At 48.6% G+C, this 11,699-nt stretch overlaps 1 protein-coding gene across 1 annotated transcript; it reads right to left on the bottom strand.

The window, feature by feature from the left end:
• Nucleotides 1–6,334: 6,334 nt before the first annotated feature.
• LOC120390600 (C3a anaphylatoxin chemotactic receptor-like) lies at nt 6,335–7,192 on the bottom strand. The gene has a single exon (XM_039513331.1). The coding sequence runs from the start codon at nt 7,190–7,192 to the stop codon at nt 6,335–6,337; it is 858 nt and encodes a 285-aa protein (XP_039369265.1).
• Between the last annotated feature and the right edge of the window lie 4,507 nt (nt 7,193–11,699).

The raw sequence follows: 11,699 nt of genomic DNA on the forward strand, positions 1-11,699 counted from the left end.
TGGTATATTTGTGTCTGATTTTGTACAGAAGTAGTTTTTAAGGGAGGAGAAACTTGGGGGTACACAAGACAAATGAGACTCCTGAAAGGGGTACAGTCATCTGGAAAGATTGAAAGCCACTGGTCTACAGAGTCTTTTCCCACTGAGATGTGGCCACCACTGGGGTGGGACATGGGGGCTGCTTATCCAAGTGATGGAGGAATTCAGGGGGGCTGCTGTGGGGAGTGGTGTGGGGTCACAATTTGTATAGTGGGGGTGCTGAGAGCTACTGAATCAAACTGTAAACCCTGCATATGATGGGAACCACTTTAAGCAAGATGGTGCGGAGGGGAAGGGAGAGATGTGGGGAGTCTGCTATGGGGAGTGGGATGGGATCTGGGGGGCTGCTGTGGGGGGGTAGGGAGGAAACTGGGGCAGGGGATGGGGGGCAGAGACTGCTCTGCAGGGGGGCATTGTGGATTTCACCCTAGCATTCACTTTCTTACCTATGTCCTGAGGGAATCGCACATGGCGTCTCAGAATTGACTCCTGCAATACTCACAGCTCCCACCCCACACCTGCATAGACTCTGTCTGAGGGCAGGAAGCTCTCTTCTCGGGGGTGGGGGAGGGGACCACGGGTGGTGGACGGCTCAGTTGGGTTGGGAGATGCTCACAAAGCTGAGTCTGCAAAGCCTCCGAGGCAGCCAGCTCCGCGCAAGCCTCAAACAACTCGGATCCGGTCTGGGGCCAATTGTGATGAAGATTCTGAGATCCCATCTGCAGAGACGGTCGCCCACATCCGGGGCAGCCACAGCCCGAGAGCAGGAGCTGAGCGGCAGCTGCATCATTGCAAAAATTCAGCCCATTTACATCTGGAGACCCACCAGACCAAGCTTGGGCCCCTGAAGTGATGCTGGGTCGGAGTGATTAGTGGGTAGGTCCTGCCACCCTTTACCCCTGGTCAACCCTCAGAAGTCCTGGAGAGACATTGCCAGGTGTCAAGTGGATCATGAATCTCTCAGTTCGTTGGCTGTAAGCCACACGACATAGTGTCTGCTCCACGACTGGCTACTGGATTGGTTTGACGCTGGAGAATGGCCAGCGATGTAGCGAAGGGCGAAAGTTGAGTGAATTTTGGCAGGGAATATCAGGATTCATTGAGACATTGGTTTTAAAAAGCCACTGTGACGGGATTCCTGGAATGCAAGCCGGACTGTGGGACCACTGAGCCCTCTGTTCCACCAACCTGGGATGTTCCTCTCACACTGTGATACTGTGTCAAGCTACACATCTCTGGCAGGACCTGCACTTACACAGACATCCCCTGGTACGGACACACCCACCTGAGTTCCATGAATGCTTCTCCCAGCCACTCATGAACTATCAGCTCCCTGGCCTTGCAGCCCAGAAATGTACATTCCTGCATTGGTCAGAAGCCTGGCCATTGTAAGTTCGTTACCCAGTCCACCCCTCCCTCAATGTGGAGAGGACATGCTCCAGCTTATGTAAACTGAGTGGAGATGTCCCAAGCACTTCAACCAAACACAGTTTTCCGTAGAATATAAAAACAGGTTTATTAACTACAGATAGATGGATTTTAAGTGATTATAAGCAGTGAGCACAGAGATCAAACTTGGTTACCTAAGAATAAAAGTATATTCACAGTCTGAGTTCTATAAACTAGATAGGATTTGAATCAAGCTGGGTCTCACCCTGCCAGATGGTACAAGCAGGTGACAGATCCTCAATACACAGGCTGGACTTGTCTTCCAGCCAGGTACCAAACTTCCACAGTTCAAAATCTTTGTCCTCTAGACATGTTTCTAGGTGTTGAGTTGGGGTGCGGGGAGGCCAAATGGTGATGTCACTTCCTCTCTTTTGTAGTTTCTTCCAACTTCCTGGGAATATATTTTGTTATGATGTGGGTCAAACAGTCTCCATTTTATACAGTGCCTGAGATAGTGGATAGTTGCTGATGAGCCATTAACACTGTCTGGCTCCTCCGTTATTGTACCTGAAAGGCTGGTTGTGGGTGTTCTCAACATCACAACTTATTTCAATAACACACACATAGCAAAACTTCCTAACTCCCCATACAATGACAGCACATACAATTCAACAGGATATTAATAATCAACAGATCAAGTTTTTTTTAATGATACCTCACAAGGCAGATTTTGTTCATATTTATATCAGTCATGAATATGGTGGTTCCAGGGTGCTGTTTTGAGGTACACAGTGACAGAGACACACACTTTATTTTAAAGTCCCCAATATTTTAAACAGCTCCTCACTCCATTGGCTTCCAAAACAGAGCTGGATAGTTCTGGTTTTCTGAAACTTTCGGCAAAGTTTTGTACTGTCACCAACCCTTTCAATTTGGTTGCGGCATTTGCCATGCTTCTCATTTTCCTCCAAGTCCCAGACCCTGTACTCATATGATTAGGTGGGAATTTCAGCTTTTCTTTCTGTTTTATTTTATATTTTTAAGCAGGTTTCTGGCCTCCGTTGTTGCATAGAAAAGCTTGAAATTGCCCCCCCAAAAAAATCAGGAGGCAAAACAGATGAACCCAAATGTCTTTCTGTTCAGAATAATCTCATGATGTTTTAAGGGGCGGCTCGTGAGGTATGAAGGCATGGAATTGGCAATAAATATACAGAACTAGGTTTTGGTTTTTAAATTTGGCTAAGATGCCAAATTCCCATTGAAAGTCAATAAGAGTTAAGCACCTAAAAATAAAAAAACTCAATAATAGTGGGGGATTTCAACTACCCCCATATTGACTGGGTATATGTCACTTCAGGAGAGGATGCAGAGATAAAGTTTGACACCTGAAACGAAAGCTTCCTGGAGGAGACAGCCCTGGAACTGACACGAGGAGAGGCAATTCCTGAGTTGGTGCTAAGTAGAGCACAGGATCTGGTTCAGGAGGTGAACATAACTGAACCGCTTGGTAATAGTGACCATAATATAATTAAATTTAACATCTCTCTGTCAGGGAAAACACCTCAGCAGCCCACCACGGTAGCATTTAATTTCAGAAAGTTAAAAGCTAAGGTGCCATACGTGAATTCCCTGTAAGCTGCACTGAAACTTTTTAAGGATACCATAATAGAAGGTCAAATGTATACCCCCAAATTCAAAAAACACAGTAAGAAAACCAAACAAGTGCCACCGTGGCTAAACAAAGTAAAAGTAGCTTTGAGAGGCAAAAAGGCATCTTTTAAAACCTGGAAGTTAAATATTATTGAGGAAAATAGAAAGGAGCATAAACTCTGGTAAGTTAAAATATAATTAGGAAGGCTAAAAAAGAATTTGAAGAACAGCTACCAAAGACTGAAAAAGGAATAGCAAAAAATTAAGTACATCAGATGCAGAAAGCCTGCTAAAAAACCAGAGGGGCCACTGGACATTCAAAATGTTCAAGGATTACTCAAGAACTATAAGGCCATTGCGGAGAAACCAAAAGAATTTTTGCATCAGTCTTCATGGCTCAGCATATGAGGGAGATTCCCAGAGCTGAGCCAATCTTTTTAGGTGAAAGGAACTGTCCGAGGAACTGTCCCAGATGGGGGTGTCATTAGAGGAGGGTTTTGGACAAATTAATAAACTCAGCAGTAATAAGTGAGCAGGACCAGATGGGATTCACCCAAGAGTTCTGAAGTAACTCAAATGTGAAATTGTAGAACTACTAACTGTCGTATATAACCTATCATTTCAACAAGCTTCTGTACCAAATGACTGGAGGATAGCTAATGTGACGCCCATTTTTAAAAAAGGATCCACTGGTGGTCCTGGAAGTTACAGGGTGGTAAGCCTGACTTCAGTACCAAGCAAACTGGTTGAAACTATAGTAAAGAACAAAATTGTCAGACCCATAGAAGAACGTGATTGGTTTGGAAAGAGTCAACATGTTTTTTGTAGAGGGAAATCATGCCTCACTAAGCTACTAGAATTCTTTGAGGGGGTCAACAAGCACATGGACAAGAGTGATCTAGACAATATAGCATACTTAGATTTTCAGCAACTCTTTGACAAGGTCCCTCACCAAAGGCTCTTAAGCAAAGCAAACTGTCCCGAGATAAGCAGGAAGGTCCTCCCATGGATCAGAAATTGGTTAAAAGGTAGGAAACAAAGGGTAGGAATAAACGGTCAGTTTACAGAATGTAGACAGGTAAATAGTGGTGACTCCCAGGGGTCTGTACTTGGACCAGTGCTGATCAACATGTTCATAAATGATCTGGAAAAGGGGGTAAACAGTGGGCAGGGGCAATATTTTCAGATGATACAAAACTACTCAAGATAGTTAAGTCCAAAGCTGACTGCGAAGAGTTACAAAGGGACCTCACAAAACTGGGTGACTGGGCAACAAAATGGCAGACGAAATTCAATGTTAATAAATGCAAAGTAATGCACATTGGAAAGCATATTCCAAATATACATATAAAATGATGGGGGTCTAAATTAGCTGTTACCACTCAAAAAAAAAAAAAAAGAGAGAGATCTAGGTGTAATTGTGGATAGTTCTCTATAAACATCCACTCAATGTGCAGCGGCCGTCAAAAAAGCAAACAGAATGTTGGGCATCATTAAAGGGATAGAGAAGAAGAATGAAAATATCATATTGCCTCTATATAAATCCATCTAAAGATTATTTATTTTATATATAAAGAAAAGGGCAACAAAAATTAGGGGTGTGGAAGAGATTCCATATGAAAGATTAGTAAAATTGGGACTTTTTAAATTGGAAAGGATATGACTAAGGGGGGATATGATAGAGCTCTATAAAATCTTGACTGGTGTGGAGAAAGTAAATAAGAAAGTGTTATTTACTCCTTCCAAAAACACAAGAACTAGAGGTCACCAAATCAAATTAATAGTCACCAAGTTTAAAACAAACAAGAGGAAGTATTTCTTCACACAACGCACAGTCAACCTGTGGAACTTTTCCCCAGAGGATGTTGCGAAGGCCAAGACTATAACAGGGTTAAAAAGAGAACAAAATCATTTCATGGAGGATGGGTCCATCAGTGGATATTAGTCAAGATGGGCAGGGATGGTGTCCATAACCTCTCTTTGCCAGAGGCTGGGAAAATGGGTGACAGGGGATGGATCACTTGGTGATTCCCTGTTCTGTTCATTCCCTATGGGGCACCTGGCACTGGCCACTGTCGGAAGACAGGGTACTGGGCTAGATGGACCTTTGTTCTGACTCAGTATGGCCATTCTTATGTTATGGCTCATTCACTTTCAGCAAGGTTCCTACGGGCCTAAACACTTTTAAAAATAGTACTTAGACCCTTTTGAAAATGTTACCCTTTCATAGACCCCTTGATCTTCAACAAACACAGGGACGAAGAAGAGCTGGAGCCCCAGTGTGAGCAAAGATGAAATGATTAGAAGAATAAGGACACGAAGACGTAGGAAAGATCAGACCATAAAAAACCAGATGGCCTAAAATGCTCTAAAAATTAAAGAACGCAAAGCTCTAATATATTTCATTAAAATGACAGATTCATAGATTCCAGGGCTGGAAGGGACCATTGTGATCATCTAATCCAGGGGTAGGCAACCTATGGTATGCGTGCCGAAGGCGGCATGCGAGCTGATTTTCAGTAGCACTCAGACTGACCAGGTCCTGGCCACCAGTCAGGAGGGCTCTGCGTTTTAATTTAATTATAAATGAAGTTTCTTAAACATTTTAAAAACCTTATTTACTTTACATACAATTGTTTAGTTATATATTATAGACTTATAGAAAGAGATCTTGTAAAAACGTTAAAATGTATTACTGGCATGCGAAACCTTAAATTAGACTGAATAAATGAAGATTCAGCATACCACATCTGAAAGGTTGCTGACCCCTGATCTAATCTCACCTTCCTGATCACATGGGCCAGAGAACTGCCCAAAACAATTCCAAGAGCAGAGATTTTAGAAAAAAAAAAACAATTAATTTAAAATTGCTGGTGATGGAGGATTCACCATGAACCTTGGGAAATTGCTCCAATGGTCAGTTATTCTGACCATTAAAAATGTACACCTCATTTCCAGACTGAATTTGTCTAGGTTCAACTTCTGTTCGCTGGATTGTGTTAGACCTTCCTATGCTAGACTGAAGAGCCAGTTATTAAATATTTGTTCCCCACATAGGTACTTACAGACTATGATCAAGCTAAATAGATGGAGCTCCATGATTCTCTCACTGTAAGGCAGTTTTCTAATCCAGTAATCATTCCTGTGGCTCTTCTATGAATAAGGCCAAAAAATTCACTTGCTAAAAAGACAGTTTTGGGGGCAAGAGGAAGTTACATGTCCCAGCAAACAAATATCAACAATTCCATCCATTCCTCTATTCAACTGTCTCCAGCTCGGAGTTGTCGGTGGTTTGGGGGTTGCGTACACGTTGCCAGTACCTCAGAAACTGTTCCTCCATGGTCAGGTAGAAGATGGGGTTGAGGCAGCTGTTGATATATGACAGGACACAAGCAAAATTGCTTTCTGTGACAAGAAAAGAAGGGGGGTACTTAGGTGAGATCAGCAGGAAGGAGAAGACGTGATATGGCAGCCAGCAGAGGAAAAAGGTCGGGATCAAGCCAAGAAGGATCTTGAGTGGCTTGGTGGACTGGATCAGCCTGTTCCTTCTGAGCTTGGCAGCTAGAATGGTGTAGATGGTTGGGATCAAGATCAAGGCTAATGGGATCAGAAACCCGACCAGGAACTGGATCACAACGGCGCCCTTCACCTTCCCTTCATGCAGTGGGACATTTATGCTGGTGCTGGCAGGAGAGAGGAGGGATTCCCAGAGATCACCGTACCGCAAGCTGAACCCAACAGACAGGGCCCATATGACCAAAACAATCATGAAAGCCAAGCGGGGCGTGCGGTGGTTCCGGGCCCACTCAGGGCGCACCACGAGGATGCAGCGATCGACACTGAGGGCGCTGAGGAGGAAGGAAGTGGAGAACATGTGGAGGGAGGTAACAGTGTTGTTCAGTATCTTGGCCTGGTCTAAGTTCAGAATGAAGATGAATCTGAAGGGCAGGAAAACGACAAAGAGGAAATCGGCCACAGCCCGGTTCAGGAACCACACGGCGCTGGCCGTCCTCCCCATACGGCAGCTGGTGACGAAGATGACGTACCCATTCAATGGCAGCCCGGCGAGCAAAGCCAGGCCACTCAGCACCAGAGAGAGGATTGGGAACACCATTTTCAGAGGAGTTGAAGTCACAATATCCCCACCTTCTCCTCAGGGCTCGGCGGGGGCAGCGCAGATGTTGTACTGAGCAAAGGAAGGAAGAGCAATGAAACGGGCTCCAGGTGAGGACAAGGACAGAGCGAGACACCCGCAGAGTTTATAAACTCCCTCGATCCTGAGCTGAACTCAAATAGGATCAAATATTTTTAGGCCAATGGCATCAGTGGTTTAAAGACCTTAAAAGCATAGATCCAGGGGCCTGGAAGGGAACCCCAAGGGTCATCTAGTCTACCCCCGTCCCAGGATGCAGGACTTGTGCCTATTCTCTGCCTGAATGTATTTGTTTTAACATCATATTTTTTCAAGTAAATAAAATTTAAAAAAATAATTCAGCTTCTTGCTGAAGAGTTGGATTTCTCAGAAAGGGACGGTGGACAATTGGTGGGGGTGGTCCAGGATGCAGAGACGGAGAAAGGAGAGACCCCTCCCCCCCGAATCCTCACCAATATTCCCAAATAATCTTCTTGCTGTTAGTTTCCCAAAGGAACTGGTTATTCCCGTCTTGGTTAAAAAAAAGTTAAGGAATGATCGTTTACCCCCTTTCTTTTGAAATAATGGAATTTTTGTAAGTGATTCTCCTCCTCCCTGCCCCCTTCATTTTGAAGTGGAGGTTGTGTGTGGTTTCAGGCATTTTGGAAGGGTGAGATAATGAGGCCGGGTGGGCAAAACCCCCACTTAAAGACACCCCCCCCCGTAAAAACCTTAAGTGATAAGAACAGCTTCCAAGAAGGAGAAAAGAAAGATTGAAACAACAACGACAAAAAAACCACCCTGCAAAACACAAGAGGCAGAAGAGACCAGGAACAAGCCAAAAGGAAGGACATTGCAAGAGTCTGTTTTAGTGGTTAGATGGGGAGTCAGGATGCCTGGGTTCAGGGCCGTCTTTAAGCCAATTCACCTGATTCCGCGGAATTGGGCCCTGCGCCGAAGAGGGCCCTGCGCGCACACCTAAGGGAGCCCCGCTCTGGGGGTCTTCGGCGGCATTTCGGGGGCGGGGGGTCCTTCGGTGCCACGGAAAACCAGGAGCAGACCCTCTGCCATCGAAGTGCTGCTGAAGCCCCGGACCGCCACTGAGTATTCCAGTCAGGCCCTGCGGGTCATAAAGCCGGCACTGCCTGGGTCCCATCCCAGAGTCTGGCATTCAACTGCTTGGGGAGGTTGGAGAAGTCATGTCATGGCCCTGTGACTCAGTTTCCCCTCCAAACATTTATCTGTTGAGACTGAGTTCATTGTGCCCAGGCCTGTTTCACCCTTTGGGTCTGTGCAACACCTGCCACGATGGGGCCCCTGATCCCAGTGAGGGTCTGTGCAGTGCCTGGCATGATGGGACCCCCCATCTCAGTCAGAGTCTGTGCCCTGCCTGCAAGGATGGAGCCCCAACCTTGGTCGGGGTCTGGTCAGCACCTAGTATGATTGGGGACCCTGGCCTATGACTACAAGACCCCCAAATAATTTCAACTGGCTCTATGCGGAGCAGATGAGGGGAGGGGATGGGGCAGCAGGAAGAGGGGAGCTCCAGGAGATGTTGGAGTGGGGAGAAGAATGAGATCCAGTGGGGGCAGCTGAAGAGTTTCCCTCATTTCCTTACCCTTGTCTTGGGGGCACGCAGTGTCTCAGAGTCAAACCCCGTCCTGACGCGACGCCTGCAGCTCACCCCGACTGGCTCCGCCCGGAGCAGGGAGCTGTTCATGTGGGGGTATATCTGATGGGGGAGGGAACAATGGGAGGAGCTCACAGTCCATGGCGGGGTCCAATCACGTCTATAAAGACTGGAAGGCTCTGACGCCCCCTGCTACATGCAGACGTCACAAGAACCACAAGCTCCCCCCTGCTGGGCCCTAGCCAGGTGTCTGCATTCGGCTGTCCACATCCTGGGGCAGGTGGAGGGGCCCCAGCAGAAAGCAGGGGCTGAGACACCCACTTCCAGCTGACTCCCCCGAGCAAGGTCCCAGGAGCAGAGACGCCAGCTGGGACACTGCCCTCCAGCCCAGGAAAGTGAACAGAGACCCACTGGCAGTGGGATGCATAAGATTCTTTGCCCTGCCTGTGCCGCGGGGAACCCACTCTCAGCCCAGGCCATGTTACAGATCAACCAACGCTAAGGAAACCCTCGCTCTGTGCTAGAGACCACACAAACCACAGCCCGGCCTGCAGCCTGCCTTCGTCGCTCATCTTTTGCCTGGAAGCCTCAGGTGCGGGGACGCTTTTCAGCTTAACATGAGCTCCCAGGGCCAACAGGGCTCCAGCCGTCCTGGGTTGCATCAACAGGAGAGTCTCAATTAGGAGCAAGAAGGTGATTTTCCTTCTGGATCTGGCCCTGGTGCGATCACAACTGGGATCCTGTGTCTGGTTCTGGCGCCCACCCTTCAAGAAGGATGTTGCGCAACTAGAGGGGGTCAGAGAAGAGCCACGAGAAGGATTAATGGACTGGACCCCAGGCTTGGCGGACAGCAACTCCAGGAGCTCAGTTTGTTCAGTTTATCAAAGGACACGTCTACACCGGGAAGGCTGCACCGATGCAGCTGTGTCGCTGTAGCGGCTCAGTGAAGACGCGGTCTATGCTGACGCGAGAGCTTCTCCCATCGGCGTAGTTAATCTACCCCCCACGAGCTTTGTTGACAGGAGAAGCATTGTCCACACTGGGTGTTAGTTTGGCATAACAGCGTCACCCGGGGGGGAGGGGGGGTTCCACACACCCCAGCGACGTAGTTATACCAATATCAGTTGCTAGCGTATAACAGGCGAAAGATAAGTGTACGGGGTGTCTTGATTCCAAGCTTAGGACAAGCACCTGAATTGTATGTGTGCTGCCATCTACTGGCCAGAAGGTTTTACTGCCATCGTCAGCCCTGAGCCTTTGGATACGTCTATAGCAGTGGTTCTCAACCAGGGATACATGTTCCCCTGGGGGTACCCAGAGATCTTCCAGGGGGTTCATCAGCTCATCTAGATATTTGCCTACCTTTACAACAAGCTTGTGAGCGTGCGGACTCACCCCTGCAGCGCCTCCTGCTGGTCGTCCGTGGGAATTAGCTCATTCCAGCCCTCTGGAGCACCCTCTGTCAGCCAATGATCCGCTCCCACTGGGCCGCCATGTCCCTCCCTGGACAACAGTGCCCCTTTAACTGGGTGCTGACCCCTGGCTGTACCCCCACACTCTGGGTGCTTCCCCCTGGCAGTACCCCCACACTCTGGATACCCCCACCCCCTATCCCCACTTTGCCTCAGTCTTGGCTACTGCCCAGTCTCCATCTAGCCCCCATTCACTGGGGCAGACTGCAGTGTATCAGCCACTCATCACAGGCTAAGGGGTTCGGGCCTGCAGCCTGGGGCTTTCCTAGGCCAGAGCTCCCCAGCTCCCTTGGCCTCTCCCCAGCCCTGCTCCACTCCAGATACCTGTTCAACCTCCCTGCCCCCGGGCCCTTCTCTCCCTGAACACAAAGAGAGACTGCTGAACTCCTGGCTCCCAGCCTCTTATATAGGGCCAGCTGAGGCCTGATTGGGGCATGGCCCAGCTGCGGCTGCTTCTCCAATCAGCCTAGTAGCTGCTTTCCCTGCCACAGGCCTCTCCCAGGGCTGTTTTAAACCCTTCAGGGCAGAAGCGGGGTAACCACCCCGCTACAAGGCTACATAAAAGCCACTAGCAAAGTCAGTGCACACTAAAATTTCATACAGACAATGACTTGTTTAGTCACACCTGGGGGAATTCAGCGCTAATGTGAGTGTGCGTAATTAATGAGCCAGACATAGTTTTTATTGTTTTGCTCAGAAAAAAGCTTCTGCGGAACTGTTGCTGCAGTTCTGCATTTTACCCAGCAAAGGGTGCTGTGGTGATAGAACACAGCAGCAGCTCCCAGCCAGCAAGGGAAGAGCCTGCTGTGCCTTTCTCGGAGTGGGCCGGTTCAAGAGACTGGGGCTATGGGGGGTCAGGCAGGGGTTCATAAAGGCTAATGGGGGAGCACAGACGGGGGCAGGGGCTGAATGGGAATGGAGGTACAGGGCCACACGGGGGAGTGAGGTGCAGGGCCATATGTGTGGGGGGTGCAGAGCTACATAAGGACAGAGAGTTGCTGGGTGGGGGCACAGAGACACATGGGGACTGGGGAGGGGGTATAGAGCCAGATGGAGATGGGGGAGGGCTGAAGGGCCACGTGGGGATGGGGGGAGTAGGTGTCTGAGTGGGGGTGGAGGGATACATATGGACAGGGGGTGCAAGGACACATGGGGGTGCAGGAACACATAACAACAGGGGCAGATGTGCCTGACTGAATGGGAGAGACTAGGGGTCAGCCAGGGTCTGCATGAGGATGCAGGGGAGTGGGTGTCTGAGTGGGGGTGCAGGGCCACATGGGGATGGGGGGAGGGGTGCAGGGCCACATGGGGTTGGGGGAGTATCTGAGTCGAGGTGTGCTGGTATGGTCTCTGGGAGCAGGCACAGGCACAGGCACTCACTATTCCA

This window comes from Mauremys reevesii, linkage group 24, assembly GCF_016161935.1.
Source record: "Mauremys reevesii isolate NIE-2019 linkage group 24, ASM1616193v1, whole genome shotgun sequence".
Taxonomy (NCBI): domain Eukaryota; kingdom Metazoa; phylum Chordata; order Testudines; family Geoemydidae; genus Mauremys; species Mauremys reevesii.

Bases quoted from the DNA above. Each gene is read 5' to 3' on its own strand.
- LOC120390600 (XM_039513331.1), bottom strand. From the start codon at position 7,192: ATGGTGTTCCCAATCCTCTCTCTGGTGCTGAGTGGCCTGGCTTTGCTC.